Here is a 27,670-nt window from a genome sequence, read left to right as displayed (position 1 = left end):
TTCATCTCGCGTTTCGTTGCCTTATTCACGTTGTTTATGCCGGCTTGCTAACTTCTTAAATTTAATTTTCATTGTGGTCCTTGAACAAATCCTAATTTACAAAAGGGTCGTCTTGTAACATTGCAAATGACGTCCTATTTTTCTTTAAAATAATTGTATAACCACCAAAGAAATACATTTATTCTCTTTAATTAGGCCGGTCAGTATGAATTAATTTAGAGATTATGAGTCTTAATATCTAATGATCTTTCAACATGGAATAATCAATAGTATTTGCTATTGTATTTGAGTTTTTATGAAAATACAAGCTTTTGTTTTTATTTTTTAAATAATTTAAGGTGTAAAATTTGGCATAAAAATTGTAAGAGAACAAAACCAAAAACGGAAAAACTTTTTTTCTTTTTTAACAAAATTCAAAATGTTTACATGTCATCTAATTTGATAAACTAAGTATACATTCAAAGAATTGCCGTGCTCTTCATTGAATTTGTTTATTCTTCACCTATGTCATCATACACTATCACATAATTTAATCAAATAATTGTGTTAATTATGAAATTGATTATAGAAAAGAACAACATATTTAAGCCAAAAAAAAAAAAGAGAGAGAGAGAGAGAATGCAGAAAAAGAGAAAGTAGAACATTAAAAAAATTAGTTACAATATTTGTAGCAATATGCAAGCATGTTGACTTAGCGTAGATGCTTAGCTTTAATTGAGCTGCGCCTGAATGCTTCAAATTAATAAACAATTGCTACCTACTATTTTGTTCAACATGGACTTAGATTTTTGTCCCAATTTGTATTCTTTTTATTTACAAATGCTTTAAAGATAAGGGTTCTTTAACCTATTTTATAATTTTGAGGAAACACGCGAGGTTTGATTTTATGTTTAAATTATTTCACCTCTGGTCTTTGTTGTAACTAATGATGAGGAATCTTTATAATTTATTCCCAATTAAACTTTCTTCATGATGAAGCCCTTCAATTAAACGTCATGAATGACATTTCTCTCCCACGGAATATATATGTATATCTATAGTAGCATCATCATCATCATCGTTATTAAAACAATAAAAAGTTCATAACCTAGCACGATTCCAGATGAGGAAACTATGACAATTCTAATGCAATGATCCAAAATGTGTAAATAAAAATGGGTCGTCTTTTTAATCTTATCAAAAGTGACTCTGAAAATAGACAATTATTATTTAAGGCTCATAAAAAAATGCTCAAGTTGGCATGGCTGCAGCCTACATATATTTGATTGGTTTGTTTATTAATTAGTTTTAGTTAACTTATATCTATTTCGATATTAGGAGGAATTTAGGATCCTCTGAAAATGTAAGTAAAATTACCTTCATTCAGAGTTAGTTAACGATTTAATTTTTTACCCAATGAATTAGGCAAAATTAAGATAAACTGGGGAGAAAAAATAGTTGTTTCCTTCTTAAAATAACAGTACTAATTAATAAAGATCGATCATCGATAAACTTCGACCTTGATTGACATGCATACATGATTTTGACGAACTGTTTAATCGGTGTTCGAATAAGAAGAATTCATAATTAAGTTGTTGTCATTTTCAATAAGAACAGCATTACTACATGTAACCTGTCATTAATATTGCTCTTTGCTTGGTACTACTTAAGAATGAAATCGTATATCGTTTATTGTTCTTAACCACTGCTCATTAGATTTGCTAAGTAAAAATTGAATATCAAAGTTTTACAAATGAAAAGTCACTGTTGTGTAGATCTTCATCTCTTCCTTGATCTTGATGATGATGATGAGTCGAAGAAGGTTCAATCTCAGAGAGCTCATTATCAGATTGGTAAGATCTCACGCTTTCAATGTCCTGTTGATTGGATCTGTATTTGTAATGGTGAAGCAAGTGAATCGGTGATGCCCCTTGGCTTGGTGTATTTTCTCCGCTCAAGAATCCTGAAGAAGGAGGAGAAGGGGAGCCATGGCCATGGATGCTCATGATACCACTACATTTATCTGCTCCTGCGGCAGCTTTATTCCTCGATCTCCTTCTCTCCTTTGCTGCCTTTTGCCACTTTTTAAGAGCCTTTGCTGTTTGCTCTTCAAATATTGATTTCTTCATGTGAGACCCCATCTGCAATCACAGCATGCACATCACATCGATGCATGATCCCATGCATGCATTGATATCAATTTAATTAATTTTCTTTTTATTAGTATATGTTTATATATCATTATCTTTATTGAAATTATATATCATTTATAAACCACTCTTATATCTACGACCTACTCACTTGTGTTACCAAGGCATAGAGAGGGAAAGTGATATAGCTGCACAGGAACTGTAAGGCCACTCCGACTATAACCCTCGTCAAAATTAGTGGCAGGTTCTCGTGAAAGCAAGAATGAATCCCGAATTCATACTGCATGCATGCATGTATATAACATATTCTATTACATGATATCTAATTAATACGATAATCGAAAAGAAAAGAAAAGTTTCCTAATAAACAAATAAATTAAATGATTAATTAATTAAGTAAGTGGTACTTACCACTATCCACAAGAAAAACGCCATTTGGAACGCATTCTGTAAATTAAGGGTACGTGCGTATCAGGGTTTTTAGTTAATTATGTTAGTGCAGGAGCTTATGACCAGTTATTCTGAATTTTAATTTACCTGAAACAAGGTGTAGTGTATTAAGAAGAGAATCCATTCGGGGCGATTGAACCAAAAAAATTTGTTGTTTGGCTCAACAACTGGAGCCCCTCTTACAACCGTTGTTCGATCTTGAATTTCTTGTGCCATTTCCATTATGACTAGTTCTAGCTTTGTACCCACCAAGAGAATTATCTGCAAATTTATCCACTGACTGTTAATAAACGAACTTAATTAATTAATTGGGAAACAATTTAATAGATGAGTGTGACTTACAAGGAGTGGAGCTACTGTTAACCAGCTAAGTGAGTCCCATTCTGCAGCGGCAGATTCATATTGTTAATGGTTAATTAATTTCCTTGAGATACCATTAGTTAGTTAAAGCGCCTGCACAAGAGTGCATGGGAAAAAGGAGATGGAGATTAACTTAACTGTATACATTTACAAGCAAAAAGATTACAGCAACAATCCATAAAGGGATACTGCAAAATCAAATTAAATAAAATACATTAGCATTAGTGTGTGTATATGGCGCATACAACCGTACGTCCGAGGAACGGTGAAGTGTACATAATAATTTTATTCATTCCACTCGTGTAAACACATGACAAAATTTTATTAAATTATTAATGTACGATTCACCTGATTCCTACGACAACCTTGAAATCATCTTCCAGAGATCTTTTGATGTACTTATGGAAGTCAAATGAGGTATTAGGAGCAAAATGTGCCTGTTATTGTTAAATATCAATAATCAATATTCCATTATTTCAATGCTTATACTTATAAATTACATTGTTGGCTGGTTGGTTCCTTTATTAATTATTAATAATGATCACTTACATTGATAAATCCATGGCGCATTGTCATATAATCCACCTTTGATACTGAACCAAAGAATTGCCTGAAGAATGCCACCTGCATTCAATTTCATTTTGTGAAAAAAGATATTGATGTCCGAGAATAATTACTTGGGGCTTTTGAAGCTTACAATCCATCTAATTCCAGGGGTTCTGGACAAGCCAGAATGTCTCTTCACAAAAGAAGTCTGATGAGTGAACCTGAATCTTGCTGGATCTGTTAAAGAAAGCCCAATTAGATCTGCTATTGTTAATGAGCCTGTGGCCCATACTACCACCTATATCTAGGCCCTATTTGCGCGAGGCACTCACCATTTGTGAATTGGTACTCCAAGGAGTTGGTTTCTAATTCCCAAGCCTGCCACTTCTTCATCTGATTAAACCCCGAAAAAAAAAAAATTTAATAATAATAACAGCAAAACAAAAATTCATCAGATTTATTATTATTATTATTATTATTATTATTATTATTATTTTGAGCTGGAAATAAAAATAAAATGATGAAAACTTACTTTGGCCTTGGCCAATGCAATAGTGATAACGCTATACAGAACGTGAAAGACGGCAAGAACGAATATAAATATATGCAATTGGTGAAGCCCCGTCAGTGAAATCAACGACACTTGTCCCTGAAGACAAGATTAAAAGCAAAGCCACTGCTAATACGTCTGGATTTTGAAAATAGAATACCAACATATGTACCTAGTTGTTTTTGTTGTTGGTGTATTAATAATTATAATTACTAACTTTTACCTTTCTCGAGCAATAATCATCCCCACCGGCGGGCGCGGCCAAAACCCGACGCCACATCACATCTCCGGAGTACAAAAGTAGATTTCTCCGATGATCGTCATCATCACCACCTGTATCATTCTCAATCTTGCATGGAAGCATAGTGTTTCCGTATTCAGCAGGGATGCATATCTTATAAATAAATCTTGTACCCACAGTTAGAAGCAAGGATAGAAAGCCCAAAAGCATCAGCTCTGTAAATTTTAAACACCCCCCCCCCCCCCCCCCCCCCAAAAAAAAAAACCATCAAAATTCGAAGTTGATTAATCCATAAACATTTAAAAGTACTAAAAGAACGTAGACAAAGATGTTTAGTCTAACCAGCTTTAATTTTCTCAAGGGCTTCACTCATGGCCTTCTTCTGCCGTTTTTGAAACCACTGCCAATAATATATAGTAAGGCAACAACACAAAACACCAGTTATATTAGGTGCTCATACATACAGTATTAAATTATTAGTACGCGCGATTTGATCTTTTATAATTATGCGAACAATTATGTATGTAATTATATAACAAACGTACCTTGCTTAGAGAATGAATCCCATGCTCTATGAGTATGGATAAAATAAGAAGCACGGCACAAACAAGAGCAACTGCCCATGTCGGTGTATCTCTTAATGATCTATCTCCCGCAGCAGCAGCGGCACCACCACCACCAGCCATGACTTAATTGCAGCAAAATCTCAGCAGGCTTAATTAGTTATGTGAAGATCGAGGAGGAGAAACCAAAGCAAACGAATTCAAGTTTGCATTTGGAAATGCATTTATATATTAAATAAAGCTTCAGTTTGTCTCGTTTTGCTTGTTATTTTGTGATGTCGGATGGTGTCGCCTGAAAATAGTCATTGTTATACAACAAAATATAAAATGAAGCCGGCCATTAACATTGGAGCCAAAAGACAGAATTATTAATACTCATATTGTTGTGTTTGATTCATCAGTACTCGTAGTCAACAGTCCACACGGATACTCGTCTTAGGTATTTTCGTCTCTCTTGGTGGTAACATTGTTATTTTTATTTAATAAATCGGTGGGCGACTTCGTAAAATGGAGTTGGAATTGGCTGCTAGAAATCATTGGATTAAATATTAAATTAATAGTATCAAACAAAATTTGGTGAGTGAATAAGTTTCAAAAACTGGTATATGATTTTGATAATAGCATTGAATTTGAAGACAACAAAATTCTATTTCTTAATTCTTAGAGGGTGAAAATTGTCATAAAATTGGCGATGCTGGTAATGTAATTAGAAACAAGATCTTTCACTCAATTAATTTTCTCACAAATGTGAACAAGTAAAAAGCATCACAACAACATGGAAATGTTCATCCGATGAAATCTTATCACAATAACAGCTTACAATTTAAAATTTTTTCATTATTATTTTGGTCATTGCAACAGTAAAAAGAACATTTGCAATATAATTAATTTATTGGTCATTTGATTTTTAACTTTTTTTTTTTAAAAAAAAAAAAAAATTGCTGGCGGAATAGATTAGAGTTGCCTGTCGGGCTCTTGGGTGTTAGAAGAAGAGCAGCCCGGGCCATATTAAAAAAACTCACGCTATACTGATAAAAATATATTTAAAAAAGAAAAAAAGAAAACAAAAAAAAGGCATCGAAATCATCGAACGGAGAAGGAGCTAAAGCCACCAGATGGCTGATGTTGTAGATGATGTAGCAGCTTGACACCGAAAACCATTAAAACAAAAGCAAATCACACTACTCTGCTCGCTCACTATAAGTCATATATACCTGTATATATATATATATATATATATATAAACCTTATAATCTCTCTCGCTCTCTCTATTTCTCAGTTTCTCTCAGTCGATACTTAACTAAAATGACTGCTGTTTCTAATTCTTTGGTTTTACCGAAGAACCCTCGCGTCGAGCTATCGTCTGGTAAACATTTCGCATTTCAATTTCAATTTGATCTCAATAGCTTTCAGTTTCACTATCTTGTCATTTTGCTGTTATCGTTATACTCGATCTGTGTGATTCGGCGTGGGTTTTTTTTTTTAATTGTGTATTCTCAGAGATTGATTTGTAGTAGATTAAGGGGATTCGAGGAAACCAAAATAATAATAATAATAATAATAAAGAGAAATGATTATTGATACAGTGCTAACCAGGCCTAGCATTCGGTATTTCCATTTTAGGGTGTGTTTGGGATTGTTTTGCTGATGTTGTCACCGCAGAGTAGTCATTTGCACTTTTCATCGGCAGTATTAAAAAAAAAAATGTATGGATGTCGGATAAAATTGATGTGCTTGACTATCTCTGAACTTATTGATGTAATTTATGGATTGCTCTTCATGTCTTGTTTATATGCCCCCCCCCATTATTGATATCTTCTATTCTTGGAAATTGAATTTACGTGTTTTGTTTTTTAACCTTGGATGTATTTGAAATGCTCATGAATGTGAGGTTAACTCAGGGTGTATGTATCTCTGCTAAACCTGACTTTGGAACATTTCTTTTAGTGAATTGCTACTGTTCATATGCTCGTCGTGCCTACTTTCAGATGACTGTTAATTTTTCCATGATTATCGTTTTTGCAACTTTTCTGTTAGGCTCCTTTTTGAAGCCATTGGACCTATGTCTTGGGAGTAACACCCCTGCCAACTTGTCATTCAGTCCAAATCATCAATGGAAAGTCCAGCTTTCTTCCTCCAGAAGAAGGCCTTTCAAAGTTCATGCTTCAAATAGGTATTCTCTTTGCCATTTCTTTGTGCTGCCATTGCTTTTTGAAGTGTTTGTGTGCAATTGTAGTGTATCATTGAATTTGAAAGGTTGTGAACCCATTATTCAATTGTCATGTTTCATATTGACCTACACCCTTGTTTTGTTCCCACTCACCTGCTTCTATGTACTGTTCATACAGCGAGGGTGGAAGGGCAAATAGTGCTGGCTTCTTTGTTGGTGGTTTTGTTCTTGGAGGAATCATAGTTGGGACACTTGGATGTGTATATGCGCCTCAGGTTAGAAATACCTCATAGTTTGTAATTATATTTTGCAAATGGATGCTGATAAAACTGTGTTAATGCTCTTTGTCAGTGTGTTCTTCAATTGATGGTTGTAATTATAATTTGCCAATGGATGCTGATAAAATTGTGTTAGTGCTCTTTATCAGTGTATTCTTCAATTGATGGTTTGTTGTAATATTTCCAATGACCAGATGACCAGATTTTACTTTGTTATATGGTCAAAACTGTGTCCAGCAGCCCAAAGAGTATCTAGGATTGGCCAACTGACTTCTGTTCTTTCACTTATTTATTTATTTTTTATAAAATTTATTATAGTCACTCGAGGCTATTGGTTGAAATTCTCGTTCTGATGTTCTTATACAGATCAGCAAGGCACTAGCTGGTGCTGCAGCTGACAGGAAGGATCTAATGAGAAAATTGCCCAAGTTCATATATGATGAAGAAAAAGCTTTGGAGGTGAGCCATTATTTTGACATTTTGTCAATATTTCTTGGCTTGATAAAGGCCTAGAGCAGGGTTTACTTCCGTTTTTTTCACCCAATTTTGGTTTTATATTGGCTCATATAAAATTTTCTTATGGTGATTATTCCAATTTATTCAACCCTTGCCTTGCTTAATTTTTGTTGGTTAAATTTTCCTGAAATGGACGAACTTGCAGAACCTTAGGTGAATTTTACAAAATTCTATCTATATATTGGCTTCCCTTATCCTAAAGTTCTATTGTGGGAGTCACCTCACTGGTAACTCAACTCACACTGGTTTACTGAATATTTTACACTTCATTGTTCATCAATAGCCTGGATATTTTACTCTTCATTGTTTTCAAATAGCTCCTTCCTTGATAGTGGACTGACAATGACACTTGGTTTCTTTGATCTACAGAAAACTCGGAAAATACTGACCGAAAAGATAGCTCAGCTGAACTCTGCTATTGATGATGTTTCTGCTCAGCTTCGAACAGAAGATGATGATGCTCCAAATGGAGTGGCTGTGAACTCTGGAGAAGTTGAAGCTAATATATGAACGTCTCTTGTTGGCTTTCACTACTAGCAAGTTCTATGTCAAGAAATAATAGTTGAATCTGTTATAATGAGTTCCATCTCTTCTTTGAAACGCTCGTCCTTTAATTTTGTGGTTTCTTGCATCAGTTGCATGTAATTTGTCCTAAATAACTCATAAACCAGCATAGTTTTTGGACCCAGTTTGATTTAGTTGTATCTCATCTGTTTCCTGTGCTGCTACAAGTTCTGGAACCTTGTTATTGCCTTCATTGAAATGTTGTATTGTATTGTCTCGTGAATATTGCAGTATACCTTGCTGGAAGCACGAGTTCACTAGTCATTCCCGGGCCTTATGATCTTGCATCGAATAATTGAAGTTGTCAGTGAGGCATTACTCAGATTATCTGATAATATAAGAGACTTGATGAACGGGACAGCTAATCATAAAATCTTTGTTTGTTGAAGGCGGAGTGGGATGCTTATTCTTCTATGAAAATGATTTGAATTAAGCCCACCACGTCCATTCTGAAGAGCTGAAATGACGGAGATTTTGATTGTCCTCAAAATGATCTCCGCCATTCAATTCGATCACATTCTAGCCAGAGAAGCATCACTAAAAAATCTAACTCACTCTAGCAATTGCATGTGGGCCTATCGTTTCTATATGTTTGCCAATGTATGTTACGTTTGGCTGATTCTGCATTCCAGTTGTGGCAATCATATTCACGGTGATTACAAAACATTGAAGGACATGATAGGAAAGAGTTGGGGGTTGAAATATCTGTGGTTCAGATTAAAAAGTTGGCTAACTCAAAAACATAATCTTATCTCATGCGTAATAGTCTATGTCCATCACTGACCACACATTTGTTTAATTCACTTGCAACCATAATTTAAATAAATAAAATTTTGACGAGAGAAGCATGAATGATGAATATCATCAACTTAATAACTGAATTTAACCGCATAAATAGCTAGGAGAACTTAGTCTCTCAGCTTTAGAAGTTGCAGCAAATCAGCAACTAAGCCACAGGCCATGGCCAGTCACTCAGCTCTTGCTCCCTCAAGAATCCCGGCCATCACTAGGATTCCATCCAAGACTACTCACTCTTTTCCCACTCAATGCTCCACCAAGGTCTCTCTTTTACCTGCTCATGCATTTGAGCTACGGTATTACTAACATTTTAGAGTTGTTTCATAATAATTTCTTATTGGTTCTGTAGAGGCTGGATGTGGCTGAATTCGCTGGCCTTCGAGCAAATGCAGGCGCGACATACGCCACTGGTGCTAGAGATGCATCCTTCTTTGATGCTGTGACTGCTCAACTTACTCCTAAGGTTCTTTACTTTTACTCTCTGAAAAGATGATGTATGTGGAAGGCTTAGGCTATGCATCTTTGCATATAAAGTTAAGAATTATTATTATTATTTTTTCCAGCCAAATTTGGTGGGTTTCCTATATTACTAGAAATTTATTAGTATTGTGATCAGATGACTGTCTGGTGAGATAGTTTCTTTATGTTTGAATAGTGTATTGTTCAAGCTAGAATAATAAATTCATCTATGGTTGAGAGTACTGTACTCTTAGATAAATGGAACTTATATATATGTTATGTTGGAATTTAATTGTTCAAAATAGGTTGCAGCAGGATCAGTTCCTGTAAAGAAAGAAACCGTGGCCAAATTGAAGGTGGCAATTAATGGATTTGGACGTATTGGCAGGAACTTCCTCCGATGCTGGCACGGCAGGAAAGACTCACCCCTTGATGTTGTTGTTGTCAATGACAGTGGTGGTGTCAAGAATGTGAGTGAACCTATTATTTTTTGAATTGCTATATCTGAAGCTCAGTAACTTAGCTGGAAACTTTGATTACATTGATTGATTAATGATCTGCAAAATGACTAATTGACTACAGGCTTCACACCTTCTAAAATATGACTCATTGCTTGGAACTTTTAAAGCAGACGTGAAAATAGTGGACAACGAGACCATCTCTGTCGATGGTAAGCTCATCAAGGTTGTCTCTAACAGGGACCCTCTCCAGCTCCCTTGGGCTGAGCTCGGAATTGACATCGTTATTGAGGTAGCTACTTGCGTATATCGCAATATTTTTCAGCACCAGATGTTAATTATAAAAAAAAACACCTGTCACGGTTGTCAATTGACACACACACAGAGTAAATACTAATTTTTTGGATGTTTGTGCCTGAGTACAAAAGTTATTCTAAGCTGACAGACACTAACAGCAACAAGTACCCATCTAACCAAGTTAATAATACTCCATTTAGGGTAATTGATCCGTTTACTTCATGTTCTTCAGGGAACAGGAGTTTTTGTGGACGGCCCTGGTGCTGGAAAGCACATCCAAGCTGGTGCCAAGAAAGTTATTATCACTGCTCCAGCAAAAGGTGCAGACATTCCAACCTATGTCGTTGGAGTTAACGAGAAGGATTACGATCACGAGGTTGCAAACATTGTGAGGTCAGTGTATTCGTGCATGTTAATTAAAATGGCAACTCTTTTCCGTTTCATAAGCTTGTTAACCAATTTGGCGTCCGCAGCAATGCTTCTTGCACCACAAACTGTTTGGCTCCTTTTGTGAAGGTCATGGATGAAGAATTGGGTAAGCAATCCGACCTCCTGAACGATCACTCAGTGAATTGAGTTTTTTTGACAACAACAAACTACTTTGCAGGGATTGTCAAGGGAGCGATTACAACTACTCACTCCTACACTGGAGACCAGGTAATCAGACATACTAAAATGTCTACTTCACTATTAGAGCGTGCGCCGAAAATCAAATTGTTACTTACAGATCATGTTATGAGGTCTGCCAATTGATTCTAATAACATGTTACTGGAAATGAGGACGAAGCTGAAGAATTGTTTCTTGTTTCCAGAGGCTCTTGGATGCTTCACACAGGGACTTGAGGAGAGCGAGAGCTGCAGCGTTGAACATTGTCCCAACGAGCACAGGTGCCGCCAAGGCTGTTTCTCTTGTGCTGCCACAGCTCAAAGGCAAGCTCAACGGCATTGCGCTCCGTGTGCCAACACCAAATGTTTCAGTCGTTGACCTTGTTGTGAACGTTGAGAAAAAGGGTATTACAGCAGAAGATGTTAATGCAGCCTTCAGAAAGGCTGCTGAGGGGCCACTGAAGGGCATATTGGCCGTCTGCGATGTTCCACTGGTGTCGGTGGACTTCCGATGCTCTGATGTTTCCTCCACCATTGACTCTTCATTGACCATGGTCATGGGTGATGATATGGTCAAGGTTGTTGCCTGGTACGACAATGAATGGGGATACAGGTGAGAATTCTATCTCATTGAAGAGCCTAAATGTTACCCTAGTTTAGTGACACAGCGCACAGAGCCTCTCACTTTTGAGCATTGTTAAGTTAGGCACATTGTAACGTTCATCTTGTAAGATGAGCTGTTTAAACATGAATTAATTGTAACTGTGTATTAAGTTAACGACTATTTAAATGTCATTTTGCAGCCAAAGGGTTGTCGATTTGGCGCATTTGGTTGCAACCAAGTGGCCAGGCGTGGCTGCAGGCGGAAGCGGAGACCCATTGGAGGATTTCTGCCAGACAAACCCTGCTGATGAGGAGTGCAAAGTTTATGAAGCTTAAATTCTTTCTTAATTGGTTGGCTAATTAATTACATAGGTTTTTCGCAGCCTTTGTCACAAAATGCTTTTATATTAATGACAACTGAGTGAGTTGAACAGACAATTTATCAAATTATATGTCAAGCCGATGATCTTGCAGAATCAATTGGTCTTTGTTAGAGACACGTAACATTGAGAATGAGAAAACAGAACTACTGTATAGACTCTTCTATTCTTACCTACTTCACACCAAATGGTCGTGGTAGGACCAGCCACGCCCGTGTTCTGCGGAGAGCTTTGGGACGCACTATCTTTTTAATAATGAAATTATTAATGTATTTTGATTAACCTACAATTTATTTGAAATTATTTTAGGCTTATTATATAGATTACCCCAAGTCCTCCGGGATAAAAACTTTTTGTAATCTTACAAAAGTATGTGTCAAAGTCTCAAAGATAAGATATCCTGACCTTATTTTGTTCATACCAAACAGGAGGTTGTATTAAAATCTATAAAAATTATTATTATTATTTAATTACTTCAATAATTAAAAAATATCAAATAATTATAAATAAAAAATTTAATTCTCAATAATTTATCCATCAACTAAGAAGAAAAAAATTTATGTGAGTCTATCACTCCACCTCAATATTATAAAACAGTTGGTCTTAAAGTAGGATCAGGCTACGGTGCAATTGTGACACCATGCCACAGTTGCATCCAGCCGTTGGATGCACTTAAATTGATGGGGTCCACTGGCATCCAACGGTTGGATGCAACTATAGCACAGTACTACAGTTGCACCTAAGGTTTCCCCCTTAAAGTAATACCCATTAATAATCCTGCTAATCTATTGATAGTATGATTGTATGACAAAATACCACTAAATTATCCCAAAGTCATATTTCTCCTCAACCAAATGCATTTTTATGTGGATGCAGTGATGATTATCTATCTATTTGCGTCACTGAACTTCAGGACCATTTCAATAATATCATATTAATGGATTTGTCTACATTTGGATATGATCGATTTTCCTCCAATATAAATAATGAGGGCAAATCTCTTTCTAATTTAGTGAGGATTGATATTTAGACCGTGTTGTAATAGAATTACTCATGACAAATCCTGACGAACTTTTGATTGTAAATATCAAGATTGTAATAGATCAGTATAAAAAAAAAACACAAAAGCTGCCCCGTGATACCATAAATTCAGAAATTAAATTTGGTTATTTATTTCTATGATTTTGTGAGTCATATCAACACGATTGTGAGAGCAAATAATTTTTTTGATAATACTGTTTGAAAGAATTCCTTTCTTAATTCTTTATTATAATTGATAACGTTTTTCCTTTTTTAAAAGCAATTTACACCGTATAAAGGAAAAAGAGAAAAAAAAGATATGTACAACCAGCCAAACACGGCGTTACGACTGAAGAAAGCAACGGTGAACGACGCTGTAGCGCAACCCTTGACTCCCGCGTTTAGAAATTAGAATCGAAAATCTCCCAAATTCAACTCTCGTAATTACAGAATTTATCGGCCGATCTGCGAGATGAGACGCGCCCTTGTATTTCTTCTCTTATCAACGGCGATAATACAGAGCGTCTCCTCTTCCGAGCTGTCGGCGACCCCGCCTAATCGCTATGTCTCCGAAATCTACAACTCTCTTTTACCACCACCGCTGCCCCCGTAAGTTATCCAATTTTCATTTTGATTAACTTTTTAACTAATGATTAAAAAAAAAGTCAATTTTTTTTTTAAATTTTTTCGCACTTGAACTGATTGATAAATAAATTTTTTTTTTTTTTTTGAATGTTTTGGATTCAGCGAACCGGATGTAGCTCTAGTTGCTGCTTTAGATGGAACAATTCATTTAGTTGACACTAAACTGGGGAAAATTCGATGGTCGTTTGGGACGGGCCGGCCAATTTACTCATCGTATCAGGCTTCTTTCAATAGTAATGCCTCTGAATTTTATCTTGATGTTGATGAAGACTGGGAACTCTATTTTCATAGTAAGCGCTTTGGTAAAATGGTAAACTAATTTTATTTCTCTTTTCAAATCTTTAATTATATTTGGTTTTTTCTTATGAATAAGGACAATAACACTATACATGTATAGTTAGATTACACAATTTTGTATTGCAACTGACATGGCCCTTATCAGGAGGATACAAAAGTTTATATTACACTGACAACAATAGTTATTGATAGATGCCACATCAGTTGAGATACTTGATGAGTATAGTGTTATTGTTATTATGATGAAAAATTGGGTTTGTGGCCTGATTCAGTGATAAATGTTTTCCTCTCATACTTTGTAACTTTTTTATCTTTGGAATTTTAGAAAAAACTTTCTTCAAGTGCTGAAGAGTATATTAGAAGGATGCCGTATATATCGAAGGATGGTGGAGTGACATTAGGAGCTATGAAAACTTCTGTATTCCTTGTTGATGTGAAGTCAGGTAGAGTAGTTGACAATTATGTGCTGGATTTTTCAGCTTCTACACCAGGGTTTCAAAGTGATGAAAACAAGCATGTTGTACCGGTGGACGGGTACGAAGAATTGGTGGAGTCTGGTGTAGGGAACTTGAAGAGAATTCGACAACTGGTTTACATAATGAGGACAGATTATGTGTTACAGTCTACTTCTCAAGATTCTGGGGAAGTTCTATGGAATGTGGCATATGCAGATTTTAAGGCTGAATTTCGATGTCAAGAGGTGGGAAAGTCTTTCAGTGGCTATCATTTTAATTCAGGAAGTGAGCTCGGAATGGACTTGATTGGCGATGTTGAATCACATTTGCCATGTCATACTCAGATGACGGCTTCTGTCTACCGGCTTCGTGATAATAGTTTGCCGGAGTTTCTTTCTGTAATTGGTAAGGTAGCTGGATGGATTTCTTTGCCTGGTTCCAGTCAGAATTCTCTGTTAGGGCCAGTTGACAGAAACTCGCCTCTGTTCCTTCCTGACAAGGTGGATAGACCTCCGCTTGCTTTGCCCTCAACTGAGACTGAAATCCCTTGGACCCTGGGAATGCCTGGTGGGAGTGTTAGTGAAATAAATAAGAAACATGCATTTGTTGAAGGATTTAGATCATATATACAATCTTTTATTGTTTTATTTATTGCCCTTTGTCCCATCATTGGCTTTCTCTTTTACCATTCAAAACAAGTCAAGTCGAAAAAGCAGAATGAGGAACATATTACGAAAACAGGAATCCCCAAGAAGAAGAAGTCACGGAGACCGGGGTACAATAGAAATACTACCAACAGCGAGAAAATGCAGAACATAATCCCAAATGAGAGTAAGGTTGGTGAAACCGATGGACTTTCACACATTACAGGAAATGGAGAGAAGTTTCTGCTAACATTTACTGATCTTATTGATGATCGTGTTGATGGGCGTAGAATTGGTAAGTTAGTTGTTTTTAATAAAGAAATTGCTAAAGGGAGCAATGGTACTGTTGTGCTGGAGGGGAATTATGAAGGTCGTTCAGTAGCCGTTAAACGCCTTGTAAAGACTCATCATGATGTGGCCTTGAAAGAGATTCAGAATCTAATTGCTTCTGATCAGCATCCAAATATTGTGCGATGGTATGGGGTGGAATCTGATCAAGATTTTGTTTATCTGTCTTTGGAGCGTTGTACTTGTAGTTTAAATGACTTGATCTATGTATTATCTGGATCTTTTGAAGAGCAATTAAATGCAAAAGAGCAAGATTCCAATTTGTTAAATGAGGTTAGAATTCGATTGCTTCCGGTGATGGAAAACACTAAAGATATTGAACTGTGGAAGGCAAATGGGCATCCTTCAGCGCAGTTGTTGAAAGTGACAAGGTAAGTTTAAGTCTCTTCGTCTCTTCTTTAGTTCTCTTCTTTTGAGTTGGTGTAAGGTTCTTCTCTAGGTCTCTTCTTTTGAGTTCTTAGACTAGTTTATGAACTGTAGACATTGACCTCATTACGTTTGAATTTTTTACACAAAAAAAACTTATTATTATTTGGCACGGTTCTAATCTCTGCAGAGATATAGTCTCTGGGCTGTCTCATTTACATGAGATTGGATTAATACATCGGGACTTGAAGCCTCAAAATGTCTTAATAAGCAAGGATAAAAGTTTTTGTGCAAAGCTGTCAGATATGGGTATCAGTAAGCGCCTGCAAGGTGACATGTCTTGCTTAACCCAGAATGCTACTGGTATGGATCTTCAGTTAGTATATTTGGTAAGCATTTTATTGAAGCTTGTTATTTGTGAGTGTGTTTTTCAGTTTGGTGTTTTGTTTTTTACTGTAGGTTATGGGAGTTCAGGTTGGCAAGCACCTGAGCAGCTCTTACAGGGACGTCAAACACGTGCAATAGATTTGTTCAGTTTAGGCTGTATTCTCTTTTTTTGTATCACTGGTGGTAAACATCCTTATGGAGAGAGTTTTGAGCGTGATGCTAATATTGTGAAAGACCGGAAAGACCTGTTCTTGGTGGAGCATATACCAGAAGCAGTGGATCTTTTCACACGTCTTTTGGATCCTAACCCAGATTTGAGGTAAGATGACATTGTTATTATGAAGCTTTATATGGTACTTTAACCTTTTTTTATCTTGAATCATTGATAATGGACTGGGGCATGTATTCCCACTGATCCATTATTCTTATTCAATTTATTGCCATTAGTATAATGTGTCAGTTGTGTTTGTTTGTGGTTAATAATTTGGCTACATATTTTCTAGGCCGAAGGCACAGAACGTCTTGAATCATCCATTTTTCTGGACTGCTGATACAAGACTCTCATTTCTTCGAGATGTTAGTGACCGAGTTGAATTGGAAGACAGAGAGAGTGATTCAAAACTCTTGAGAGCATTAGAAGGTATTGCACTAGTGGCTTTGAATGGGAAATGGGATGAAAAGATGGAAACTAAATTCATTGAGAACATAGGGCGCTACAGGCGTTACAAATATGATAATGTTCGTGACCTATTGCGAGTTATAAGAAACAAGTCAAATCATTTCAGGGAACTTCCTCAAGACATCCAAGAATTGTTAGGGTCACATCCTGAAGGGTTCTACAACTACTTTTCTTGCCGGTTCCCGAAACTTCTGATTGAGGTTTATAATGTGATTTTTACGTACTGCAAAGGGGAGGAAGTCTTTCACAAATATGTAACAAATGATCAAATGTGAATACATCCATCTTCAGTCTGTTGTTCTGTACATAAATGCACGTTATGTATCACAATTTCTAATATTTCAAATGTACATTTGATCGACTAGGACCCGGACCTAGAGATTTTCAAATTTATATGAAGGTATATTTTGGATTACCAGACTATTTTCAAATTTTTTTTTTTATTTTTTTATTTTTGAAGATCTCAATGTACCCTCATTTTTATCAGAAGATAAGGGAAAAAGAGGACAGGTTATTAAAATTTTTGGTTTTGTTAAAAAGAAAGAGAGTAAAATTAATCTTTTCAGTTAATTTGGCAACACTAGTAAGACTACTTTCAAATTAACTTTAATCATGATGTCCGCTATCGCTGAACATTTAAATTGATTTATCTAAACTTTTAAAATAGTTATTTATTTGTGGTTTTTCTACAAACTGCCAACTACAAAATAAATAAAATAAAATATTAATCAATCAATCATGTTAGTTAGACCATATTAATTTTGTATAAAGTTTACGTTTGTAGTGTTTAAATATACCTCTAAATAAAATATAGAATTCACAAGAAAAACTTGTGTGGAATGAGAAGGCCTTTTTCTACTTATCTCCTCATCTATTTAATGCTTACTACATAAGTATGCATATTATTGACTAATTAAGATATACGTGTATAAAAAAAAAAAAATGAATGGAAAAGAAACGCAAACTTTTTTCCTATAAAATTGTCACGCCATATCATCAGCATGATAATGTGGTGAGACAATCTACTAATAATCGGCCAGGTGTTGGACTCATTTAACTTTTTAAAAAATAAACTCGCCGCAGGATCTATTTATAGTTCCACCCCTCTGTGCCACATGACGAAGTTTTAGTGAACTTTCTTACTACTACTTTAGCGTGCTAAGGAGACTGACCGGTGAGGTGATGAGAGACACAGTCGCATACGACTTTCTCTCAATATCAATTGCAACATTAATATTAGTGTCTGTTTTTTCCAACTGGCTTTTGATTACCATTATTGACCGATAGCAGCTCGTCTGGACAATCACTAAAAGGGGATTTACCTGTGCTGTGGCTCCCTCCGTGGGAACAAGAATGCGGGATTTGATATGTGCGAAATTGTCAAGCTGATCTAGGGTTTGCCAAGTCTCTGTCTAGTCCCTGGCATCAAGACAAGAAAAAGAACGTAAATTTACAAGTTGCAAACGCTTATTAAACCTGCTTAGGAGAACTAAACGCTGCTATAATCTTGAAACGCGTTATTGGATGGATCCCCAACCCAACGAAAAATGGGGGAAAAAAGGTTGGTCATTAGAATCATTACTTTTTAGACATCTAGCTAGCTAGCTAGCTACTAATATTACATGGTCCACTAGTGACCTTTTGGTCTGTAATCTTTGAATTTTTTTGATCCTGCCCACTCTTCCAATTTCATTATTCATTGATTTTGTTCGTTGAGTTGAGTTGAAACAAATACAAACACAAACACAATGGTTCCTCCTCCTCCTCTGCAGCTATGTTTTACCCCCCAGCTACCGGTACTGCTGCTCTTCCTCTTCCTCCTTCTAATACTAAGCCCATCTCAAAACGTCGCCGGAGTCGGTATAAACTACGGCACTCTCGGCAACAACCTGCCGTCTCCGAAAAAAGTAGCCCAACTCCTCCAATCAACAATCATCGACAAGGTTAAAATCTATGACACCAACCCTGAAATCCTGGAGGCTTTTGCCAACACGGGCATTGATCTAATCGTCGCCGTTGAAAACTACCACGTGTCCAACATCAGCACCGATACGGCCTCTGCGGACGAGTGGCTTTCCACTCGTGTGTTGCCCTTCCTTCCTGCCACTTCCGTTGTTGCCATTGTGGTGGGGAATGAGTACTTGACAGCGGATGGTAATCAAATGATGAGGATGAACCCTAAAGCCTTAGTCCAAGCCATGCAGAACATGCATGCCGCTTTACTTGCACGCGGGCTCGAACGTAAAATCAAAGTCACAACACCGCATAGTATGGCTGTTCTTGCTTCTTCATTTCCTCCCTCGGCTTCCACTTTTGCCCCCGACATTACCCCAACAATGACTTCGATATTAGCGTTTCTGGCTGATACTGGGGCGCCGTTTATGGTCAATGCTTATCCATATTTTGCTTACAGAGATAACCCTAGCTCTGTTAATTTAGAGTATGCTTTATTGGGGGGTAGTGCCGGCGTTGGCATTAATGCTTCTTCTTCTGGTTCTGGTGGGGGGTTATATGCAGTTCATGATCCTAAAGGGTACGTGTACACTAACATGCTGGATGCCCAAATTGATGCTGTTAGGACAGCCATTAATGGTCTAGGGTTTGGTAATAGGTCAATAAAGATCACAGTTTCTGAATCTGGGTGGCCGTCAAAGGGTGATTCAGCAGCAACCCCAGAGAATGCAAAGACTTACAACACCAGGTTGATCGAAAGAGCACAGTCTAACAAAGGGACACCCATGAGGCCAAAGGAGAATATAGAGGTGTTTGTGTTTGCTTTGTTTAATGAGAACAAGAAAGAAGGGGGTGTGAGTGAGAGGAATTTTGGGATTTTTAATGGTGATGGCTCTAAAGTTTATCAAGTGGATCTGAGCTGCCAATTTTGTAGTGATGATGAGATGACGTTTGAGAAGATCTCAAGTGGAGTTTCGAGAGGCCCTTCTGTTTGGTGTGTGGCCAAGCCACATGCTGACGAAAAGGTTCTTCAATCTGTGCTGGACTTCTGTTGTGGACCTGGTGGTGTTGATTGCAGGGAAATTGATAGAAGTGGTGGTTGTTTTGAGCCTGAGAAGCTTCATGCCCATGCTTCATATGCCATGAATGCTTATTATCAGATGCATGGGAGGAATTATTGGAACTGTGATTTCAAGGGCACTGGGCTTGTTACCTTCAGTGATCCAAGTAAGTGATCAGGTCCAGATAATTAATTAATAAGATGCGTTAATTCTTCCCATTTCATTTTTTTTTTTTTTTTGAAATATATCATCCATCCATGGATTGTGCTTCGATGAATTTGCTGTACCATATGCATTTACCTAATTGCATGCTGATGATATATATATTCTTTTTCATCGATCTGTGATCAGGTTACGGGACATGCCGGTATTCTCAGCAGTGATTCACTGATAAATGAGGACGCCTGAGGCTTTGATTGTGTTTTACTTTACTACGCGTCTTAATCAAGTGTAATGGATGTGAAGTATGTTATTAATTGCTATTGGTTAATTATTGGCCACCGAAAAGCTTTATATATAGAACTTGTTGGTTTTCATGATAATTGACCTTTTTGAATATTTGATCGATCACGTGGATTTGGCTGGAAAGGGTGCTTAAAACTTTAAAAGATTCTTTGCATCATTGTTGTGCACATGACAAAAGTCTAACAATATCTCCGCAATCAAAGGCTTTTTTTGTTTGAAAAAAATTCTTACTCTTTCTCATCTTAAATTGATATGCTTCTAATATATATATATAAAATCTCAGCTGCAGTCATTTTCTTTTTCTTTTTTTTTTCTTTTTAACACGAACACATTATTAAACTTAATAATTTTATAGTTAATTATTAAATATTAATTTTATTAAATCACATGATTTAATAGCATGTCCACATTTAAAAAAAAAAACTTTTTTTTTTCATGTAGCTTTACGGTTAATTGGACAAGGACTTTATTAAATCACTTAATTAAATAATGCGATTTAATAATGAATTACAATTGACTCTATTAATCCAATGTAATTTTTTTATATATAAAAAAAAGAAACCCGCAACTAAGAACTTTCTCTCTCTTTCTCTGTATATTTGCGTGTATATATAATTTAATAAAAACAAGTGCAGACACGTTATTAAATCATATGCTTTTATAGTGAATTGAACACTAACTCTATTAAGTCATAAATTATGACTTAATAGTGTATCCATATGAGGGAAAAAAAAAGCGAGCACTCGCATGAGAGAACGATTCATATATAGAAAATTTATATATATGTATGTATGTACTTACATACGTATGTATAAAAAAAATAGACAGTTCTGAAATTTATAATGTTCTGATTTCTCATATTAAAACTAAGAAATGGAGAGCAACAATATATCTAATGTTGACAGTTATTATAACATTTAACTTAGTGATAGTCTTTGATTGTTTGACTTTACATTTTGATCTGAATAAGTTGACATTGGGTGTTAATAAAACAAAATCTTGCTATATATATGGCAACATTTGCTTTCCGCAAATATAATGCCTATTAAGAAGAAATTATACCATCAATATGAACCGGCGCATGCTTCATGCTTGGAATCACTGGGTTTAGACTGAGAATGCGATGATAGGATCAGAGGGATGCCTAATGGAAAAATTGAATTAAATACTTCAGTTGATGTTGCTCCCTGTTGCCAAATCTGTTGCTCTTCTCTTGGAACTCCTTCCAAAATCCTCATCCCCGTCGCCGTGAAATGATGGTCCTTCCACTTTCGTTCTCTTGCTCTTGTTCTTTGTTATGTCTTCCTTCCCGTCCATTAATGACAAAAATCTCTGAAGACGCCTAGAACGTGTACTGCCCGGTTCTGATGAAATAGAATCAGAGGGGGCAGATTTGCATAACTGCTGCATAATCTGCAAAAAGTATACCACGAGGGCAATGAAGCAAGCTACACCACATATCAAGAAGAGACCCCAGAAGCTACTAAGGTGAAGTCGGTCTGATTCAAGCTCAGCATTTTCTAAACTGCAACTACTTTTCATCAGCCACTTGTCATGGATCCGCTGCAGATCACCATTCTCAGCTAGTTCTAGAATTGCACTCGACAAATCAACAGCCAGCGGAGAGTCCCGTGGAAATGCCTAGAGAGAAAGATGAATACAGGCAAGGAATGCTTAAAATGAAATGCAACAATTTCCTTTCAAGTAAATTCATGCATCGCTAATGCTCATGTTTTCAAAGATGTGAAAATCAAGAAATTAGATACTCACAAAACCCCAGCCGCTTTTGGTAAATTCTTGACCTACAATCCTGAATGAGCATTGGCTGGAGAGGAAAAGTTCAACATACGGACGTTCGTCAACCACAGCAGCAACGCCTCCCTTACCAGGACCATCTTTGAGTGCTTTAGCATAGTCTTCAGGTGTGCGAAGTGCAACAAGCCTAGATTTGGATATGTTGAGTTCCTGACTTAAATAATACTCAGCAAATGAACCCTCCTGGTAACCAATCGGGTCATCACTCTTTCTCAAACTCTCAATTCCATTAATGGGAGAATATAGCTGCTGCACTGTGAGGATTGAAGTCAAACTTGCAGTATAGCTCGAGTTGATAATCAAAACTACAAAAAGCCATATGATTAGGACCAGACGGCCAAGGGTGCTGACAGTGTTCTCCTCTGCAAGAATAACAAAAATGGCAACTAAATCAATCTACTCTGCTCCTTCATGCCTTGCCATGGAAGATAAAAGTTTCAACAAGTGCCTAAAATTCACTTACTATGTGCAAAAAACAGAGTTGACAAACTAAACCTGCAGGATTAACAAACAAAATCTGGTCAGATAACCATCCACACTACTGAGATGTTAGACACAAAACGTGAATCATCTTGGCAATCTGCAATGAGTTTGTGATGTTGCTCTGAAAAAAAAATTATAAAATATGGTGCTCTGAGATAGATTCAGCTACAAAATTGTACAAACACATCAGGCAGAGAAACAACCTTAGCTTTTGAAACCATTTCAACATAAATTAATGGTTTCTTTTTGCTCTCTCACATTGTGCTCACATTATATATAAATTTCTAAACAACATCCAGTAAGATTTTCATGTCAAATTTTGGAAATTAGAAACATGAATTGAAAAGGCACAACATATCATAAGGATCATGACCTTAACCTGTCAGACCACAAATTCACTGCCACCCACAATTTTAGCTATTCTGCAACCAAGAGCAGCATAACTCTATATAAACTACCTCTAAACAATAAATGTAAACACATGGGTAGTTAGTACATTTAAGAATCACATATAACAAGATAATCAATAACTCACCAAAGAATGGTTATAACTTGTCTTTTAGGTGGTCCCCTAAATTCGTCATTTATCCTGTGTTCCAGAATCCACACAACAATCCCAACAACAACAAAGAAACAAGCAGTGACTGTCCACATAAGTGGGCTAAATGGCCGCAGAAAAGCCCAAGCTCCAGTGTTCAATTTCCTAAATGGGACCACAACAACTAGTCCAGAGGCAGCATATGGTTGTGAAAAATCCACAATCTTTGTTCGATTTGTGACAATAGTAATGTCGCCAACTACAGCATCAAAGACCTGTGATGGAAAAATCATATAATCAGCAGTCAGAACGTACCCAACTTCAAAAGATTTTAACCTATAATGTAGTACTCACACCCGTGGTGATTGAATCCACTAGTTGTGTGTAGCTTGGGTTTTTATGACCATCTCCGAAGGCAACAAATTGGTAGGGGACAGCATATGGTAACAAATTTACTGCAGCAGTAAACACATCTATGCAGAAACCCTGAAACATATCAGAACCTCTCACTTTCGATACAAATTCCCTGTAACTGGCCCGATTGGGTACACCAATTTTCAACAGCTTCCCATTGTTTGGGAAAACCCATCCGCGGGGCTTTGACAGGGTCTCTCCAGGCCAGATAACACTGTGTAGGTGCTGGATTGTACTTGAGCGATTGAATGGCTGTGCATAAAGTGTCTCAGGAGGCTCCTTAGACAAACCAGAATAGTTGGACCAGTAACCAATCATTCGAAACCCAGTTCCAATAACATTAATAATATCATATGCAGCATGAATAAGTGACCTATCTGAATTAAACTTGAGAGGACCTGTCAAACCAACAAGATTACTCTGCAGTATGTTGCCCAGCAACAGCATTCCATCATCAAAAATGCTCATTGCACCAAGGTGGAGATTACCACCTTCCATTGTTTTCAATCTAGAATCATTAGAAAATGATATCTTCCCACCCTGGTTAAAAAATGACTCAATAGCATGAGCTAGCAGCCAAACAGAATCATAAGCGTATAGCCCATAAGAATTCATCCCCAAAGAACCGCCAGTTAGATTCTTCCATCTAGAAAGAAAATTTTTCTTTCTATCTGATTCAGGTATGTGCTGACGCAAAACAAGAACTCCTTGCATTGACTCTAAGGTTTCAGAAGGAAGTGAAGCAGAATCTAACATATAAGCCAGCCAATCTGTAGCTATCCATACATACCCATTACCCATCATCCCAAGATACTTTGCCACTGAGAAAACCTGGAAACCCAAACTCGGACTTACATGAAGAACGATAACCCGAGATTCCATCAAGGCAACCTTAACAAGAAGATCCATAACGTAACCCGTATTCACTCCAGATTCTGGGGGAATCCCGCTCTTGTAGGAGATCCTACAGCGCCTCTCTGCAAGTTTATCATTTAATGCAGATACACCATTCCGTCCATATTCATTATCAACAAAGATGACACTTACAGCGTTCCATCCATAATAACTAACCATCTCAGCTACTGCAGTCATCTGGTATGAATCACTTTGTGTGGTCCTAACGAAAAAGGGGTACTGAAGAGAAGAGAGAGTGGGGTCTGTAACCCCAAATGACAGTAGAGGAACTTGGAGTTCATTTGAAACATAGGATACAATATGGGCAACTGTTGAACACTGTGGGCCTATAATGGCGACAATATCAGTCTCCATGAATCGCAAAGCTGTGATAACACAATAATCAGTAAAATTAACTACCACTACAAAATATTCTTTCAGAGCAGAATTCTTGCACATGACAAATGAAACAAACCAACTAAAACTAATTTCAAAACTGAAGAAGTAGAAAATGAAGTACCTTCGACCATGCCAATAAATCCGCTGCAATTGGAACTTTGCATTGTTATGTTAAGTTTGGTTCCATGGAGAATGCTAGAATTTGAATTGACGTCTTTCACAGCTTCTTCAATTGCAATCTTGGCAACTCTACCAATGGTAGAGTCAAGTGTAAAGAGAGCACCGACATTAACAACAGCTGGTCTTGCAGAAACACTCTTGCAATACCCAAATGAAAATAATCCAAAATACAGAAAGACTAATGGAAGAAACCAAATAGTCTTCATCGCAAATTGAATTTATAAGGCGCGACTATCTTAGCTTTTCCAGAATGAATCCACTCACTACGTCCGCTAGAGAATCGCGCACCGTTGATTCATTGACTCTACAGATAAGAAAAAGAAAAAGAAATTCATGAGAAAACATAAATGACATATAAGTAAGCAAATCTAATGTACAGATGCAAAAGTAGAAAAATATCAATCCTAAAATTAAGCAATTGAGCAAATTCAAACTAAATAAATGATTGATGAAGCACACTGGGAAGGACAGGGAAAGAAAATTCATCAAAATTGATTAATCACTACATTCCGGAATTAGAAACAAGGACATCAACCCAATCTAACCTATTACAATATTCAGCTTTCACCAGGAAACATGAAAGTAATTGACCCAGTTGCTTCAGAGCTTTTGTGCCAACTCGTTTTTCTTCACTTTACTTATCAAACAAATAAAGTCGGAAGAATACGTAAAAATGTAACTCGTTAACATAAAATGACAGGCAGTAGAATAAGAATCAGATTCCCTCCACAGACTACAGCTCAATTTCTTTTTCTTTTCTTTTTTTTTTTCCAAAGTAATAAATACAAATTTAAACTATGGGAAAGCCATATTCATGAAGCTAAGCCTAGTTTCGCTCGAACTCAGTCACTTTCAAGCTCAAAAAAGAGGAAAGATCATCAGCCTTCAAACAATTAATAAACAGCTATAATGAATTAAAAAGCTCCACTCTCAACAAATATAATGAAGCAGCAACCAAAAGAAGGAAATAAAGATAAAGAATAGAGAAGCTCTAAAGGCGCCATATGGTTTGAACAACTCACCTTCACCGACATGAAAACTGAAAAGCCAAAATCCAACATGAGGACTCGGTGAAGGACCATTTGCCATCCAATGAAGTTTGCAGAGAGATAAATCCCAGAACAGAACAAAATGAATGATTCACATGGGGTATTATTGAACAATAAATGTGGGGAATCCAATGATAATTCTACTACTTGCGTTGAAGACAGGCCAAGGTGACCAAACAAACCTGCTCGTTGATATTTATGGGAAAAAAGGCAGTCTCCAAAGTTACATTTACTACTGTGAAGTGTGATCTGAAAACTGAAACTCAATTAAGATTAAATATTTGAATTTGATATTTTATAAAAAAAAAATTATATTCTTTTGGAAGCCCTTCTAAAGTATTCTTTAAAGTGAGTTGTGGTATTTCATTTAAAGAGTCGCGTCATTAATTAAAATTTTAAAACACCCTTTAAATAAAATTACCTTTCGAAAAGGTACTCTTAATAAACTTTTTGTTAAGAGTGTATTAAGCTTAAGAGTGAGTGACTTTTAACAGTTGTTGGATTCCATGATTTAATTACACGCAACAGCAACATCTGCACAAAGTAACATTGGCTTTTTACTGTTTCACTGCCACCGAGTGTCCTGGGGTTGGCTAATTAAACAATACTTAATTCTGCCACTTAATTTCCACCATCGTACAACACAGAACGCACGCAATATATATATATTTTTTAATATTATTTATACAGGATTGTAGGTATTACAATTAATATTTACACACAGATTTTATAATTGAGACCTTCATCGTGGCATGTACTCCTCTGAAGCGCTGCCCAAATTCTTCAAACCCTCTCAAATATTCGAGGGTTGTCCACTCTACTCACATTTCGTGAGGAATAGACTGGCTCCACTCAATTATGTGATAATTGAGGAAGGATTATAAATAAGCCCCATAAATACTTTTATAAAGGCTCGAACACTTGCACTCATTATTTTAAGTGCAAGGATTCTCCCACTGGACCAAAGGTCCATTGGTAACGCACGCAATATCTGATGAGGCACGCAGGGAGGCGGCTTTAAATTAGTCTTTTGAGTTATCAATATCCAATAACAATAATATCTTTAAATGTTGCTTAACTCATGATTAATTGTTTCCTTCTATTTGGTTTCCCCGGGCTTATAAATTAGTGTTTAAATAGACCACGTAAAATGATCCATGGCATGGACACCGAGGCAACGCATATATAATGGTTTGAAAAAAAAAAAAAATCGATTTTATCTTCACCTAGATCTAAAATTTATGTAGAAACGTGAGAATTAGTTGTCTATCAAAATTTGATACCAGGAAATTCATTTGCAAGTAGCATGAGATGTATCAGATTTCGACCCACTTATATGAATAAATAAAAAATAATTGAATGTCTAGGTCATGCTATATTTAAAATATAAAGGGGAAAGAAAAAAAAAAGGACGAATATTGCAGTAAAAGAAAATGGGGGAAGGGGGAGTGAAGAATGAAGGTGACAATAAATTAAAGACGGAACATGATGCTAAGATTTTGATAACGCAGTCAGATCACGTGGTTGTTGATTGGTAGTAAGAAGAAAAGAATTTGTGCTTTAGTGGATGCACGGAACAGAATCTGACAACAATATTTATTACTTTTTTT

General features: G+C 36.5%; 6 protein-coding genes across 7 annotated transcripts; 4 read left to right on the top strand and 2 right to left on the bottom strand.

The window, feature by feature from the left end:
* Positions 1–1,718: 1,718 nt before the first annotated feature.
* Positions 1,719–4,962, bottom strand: LOC18043073 (MLO protein homolog 1). The gene is made up of 14 exons (XM_024183882.1): positions 4,822–4,962; positions 4,619–4,676; positions 4,259–4,368; positions 4,018–4,134; positions 3,818–3,878; positions 3,637–3,722; positions 3,489–3,563; positions 3,288–3,376; positions 3,078–3,127; positions 2,922–2,962; positions 2,667–2,840; positions 2,541–2,576; positions 2,281–2,409; positions 1,719–2,120 (listed from the first exon to the last, which is right to left on the bottom strand). Exons 1-14 carry the CDS (start codon positions 4,960–4,962, stop codon positions 1,719–1,721), a joined length of 1,569 nt encoding a protein of 522 aa, XP_024039650.1.
* Positions 4,963–5,873: 911 nt separating this feature from the next.
* LOC18040618 lies at positions 5,874–8,631 on the top strand. Its single transcript, XM_006435346.2, has 5 exons — positions 5,874–6,205; positions 6,877–7,012; positions 7,188–7,284; positions 7,654–7,746; positions 8,173–8,631. Exons 1-5 carry the CDS (start codon positions 6,145–6,147, stop codon positions 8,311–8,313), a joined length of 528 nt encoding a protein of 175 aa, XP_006435409.1. The 5' UTR covers positions 5,874–6,144; the 3' UTR covers positions 8,314–8,631.
* Positions 8,632–9,088: 457 nt separating this feature from the next.
* On the top strand, positions 9,089–12,124 carry LOC18040275 (glyceraldehyde-3-phosphate dehydrogenase GAPB, chloroplastic). Its single transcript, XM_006435343.2, has 9 exons — positions 9,089–9,426; positions 9,515–9,628; positions 9,930–10,094; positions 10,207–10,374; positions 10,612–10,772; positions 10,853–10,914; positions 10,987–11,036; positions 11,192–11,598; positions 11,789–12,124. Exons 1-9 carry the CDS (start codon positions 9,328–9,330, stop codon positions 11,922–11,924), a joined length of 1,362 nt encoding a protein of 453 aa, XP_006435406.1. The 5' UTR covers positions 9,089–9,327; the 3' UTR covers positions 11,925–12,124.
* A 1,161-nt stretch (positions 12,125–13,285) lies between these two features.
* LOC18040274 (serine/threonine-protein kinase/endoribonuclease IRE1b) lies at positions 13,286–17,219 on the top strand. Of its 2 annotated transcripts, XM_006435340.2 has the most exons (6): positions 13,286–13,597; positions 13,736–13,943; positions 14,256–15,748; positions 15,934–16,106; positions 16,203–16,449; positions 16,634–17,219. In XM_006435340.2, the coding sequence occupies exons 1-6, from the start codon at positions 13,461–13,463 to the stop codon at positions 17,082–17,084; spliced, it is 2,709 nt and encodes a 902-aa protein (XP_006435403.1). In that variant the 5' UTR covers positions 13,286–13,460; the 3' UTR covers positions 17,085–17,219. The 2 variants fall into 2 exon arrangements, with proteins under 2 accessions (XP_006435403.1, XP_024039986.1); XM_024184218.1 differs by lacking the exon at positions 13,286–13,597 and having other exon boundaries at positions 13,781–13,923.
* Positions 17,220–18,366: 1,147 nt separating this feature from the next.
* On the top strand, positions 18,367–20,318 carry LOC18041832 (glucan endo-1,3-beta-D-glucosidase). The gene is made up of 2 exons (XM_006435339.2): positions 18,367–19,989; positions 20,175–20,318. Exons 1-2 carry the CDS (start codon positions 18,558–18,560, stop codon positions 20,204–20,206), a joined length of 1,464 nt encoding a protein of 487 aa, XP_006435402.2. The 5' UTR covers positions 18,367–18,557; the 3' UTR covers positions 20,207–20,318.
* Positions 20,319–21,354: 1,036 nt separating this feature from the next.
* LOC18041831 (glutamate receptor 3.3) lies at positions 21,355–26,337 on the bottom strand. The gene is made up of 7 exons (XM_006435338.2): positions 26,034–26,337; positions 24,953–25,315; positions 23,479–24,818; positions 23,122–23,399; positions 22,567–22,598; positions 22,059–22,465; positions 21,355–21,929 (listed from the first exon to the last, which is right to left on the bottom strand). The coding sequence occupies exons 2-7, from the start codon at positions 25,215–25,217 to the stop codon at positions 21,459–21,461; spliced, it is 2,793 nt and encodes a 930-aa protein (XP_006435401.1). The 5' UTR covers positions 25,218–25,315; positions 26,034–26,337; the 3' UTR covers positions 21,355–21,458.
* Positions 26,338–27,670: the final 1,333 nt, after the last annotated feature.

Source organism: Citrus clementina, unplaced genomic scaffold (assembly GCF_000493195.1).
Source record: "Citrus clementina cultivar Clemenules unplaced genomic scaffold, Citrus_clementina_v1.0 scaffold_5, whole genome shotgun sequence".
Classification (NCBI taxonomy): Eukaryota; Viridiplantae; Streptophyta; class Magnoliopsida; order Sapindales; family Rutaceae; genus Citrus; species Citrus x clementina.
The sequence above is the reverse complement of the archived record's forward strand: the minus strand, read 5'-3'. Positions and strand labels throughout refer to the sequence as shown.

What these genes read in the sequence shown, in the direction of transcription:
- LOC18043073 (XM_024183882.1), bottom strand. Translation starts at nt 4,962, where the DNA reads ATGGCTGGTGGTGGTGGTGCCGCTGCTGCTGCGGGAGATAGATCATTA. An exon ending in CCTTGAGAAAATTAAAGCTG is followed by an intron (nt 4,369 to 4,618) that starts GTTAGACTAAAC and finishes AGAATGATACAG; the next exon opens with GTGGTGATGATGACGATCAT. An exon ending in TTGCATTGGCCAAGGCCAAA is followed by an intron (nt 3,879 to 4,017) that starts GTAAGTTTTCAT and finishes GGGTTTAATCAG; the next exon opens with ATGAAGAAGTGGCAGGCTTG.
- LOC18040618 (XM_006435346.2), top strand. Translation starts at nt 6,145, where the DNA reads ATGACTGCTGTTTCTAATTCTTTGGTTTTACCGAAGAACCCTCGCGTC. An exon ending in AAAGTTCATGCTTCAAATAG is followed by an intron (nt 7,013 to 7,187) that starts GTATTCTCTTTG and finishes CTGTTCATACAG; the next exon opens with CGAGGGTGGAAGGGCAAATA. An exon ending in ATGAAGAAAAAGCTTTGGAG is followed by an intron (nt 7,747 to 8,172) that starts GTGAGCCATTAT and finishes TTTGATCTACAG; the next exon opens with AAAACTCGGAAAATACTGAC.
- LOC18040275 (XM_006435343.2), top strand. Translation starts at nt 9,328, where the DNA reads ATGGCCAGTCACTCAGCTCTTGCTCCCTCAAGAATCCCGGCCATCACT. An exon ending in GGTCATGGATGAAGAATTGG is followed by an intron (nt 10,915 to 10,986) that starts GTAAGCAATCCG and finishes ACTACTTTGCAG; the next exon opens with GGATTGTCAAGGGAGCGATT. An exon ending in GACAATGAATGGGGATACAG is followed by an intron (nt 11,599 to 11,788) that starts GTGAGAATTCTA and finishes GTCATTTTGCAG; the next exon opens with CCAAAGGGTTGTCGATTTGG.
- LOC18040274 (XM_006435340.2), top strand. Translation starts at nt 13,461, where the DNA reads ATGAGACGCGCCCTTGTATTTCTTCTCTTATCAACGGCGATAATACAG. An exon ending in CAGTTGTTGAAAGTGACAAG is followed by an intron (nt 15,749 to 15,933) that starts GTAAGTTTAAGT and finishes TAATCTCTGCAG; the next exon opens with AGATATAGTCTCTGGGCTGT. An exon ending in GATCCTAACCCAGATTTGAG is followed by an intron (nt 16,450 to 16,633) that starts GTAAGATGACAT and finishes CATATTTTCTAG; the next exon opens with GCCGAAGGCACAGAACGTCT.
- LOC18041832 (XM_006435339.2), top strand. Translation starts at nt 18,558, where the DNA reads ATGGTTCCTCCTCCTCCTCTGCAGCTATGTTTTACCCCCCAGCTACCG. An exon ending in TGTTACCTTCAGTGATCCAA is followed by an intron (nt 19,990 to 20,174) that starts GTAAGTGATCAG and finishes ATCTGTGATCAG; the next exon opens with GTTACGGGACATGCCGGTAT.
- LOC18041831 (XM_006435338.2), bottom strand. Translation starts at nt 25,217, where the DNA reads ATGAAGACTATTTGGTTTCTTCCATTAGTCTTTCTGTATTTTGGATTA. An exon ending in ATTTATTGGCATGGTCGAAG is followed by an intron (nt 24,819 to 24,952) that starts GTACTTCATTTT and finishes GTGTTATCACAG; the next exon opens with CTTTGCGATTCATGGAGACT. An exon ending in CAAGTTATAACCATTCTTTG is followed by an intron (nt 22,599 to 23,121) that starts GTGAGTTATTGA and finishes TTAATCCTGCAG; the next exon opens with GTTTAGTTTGTCAACTCTGT.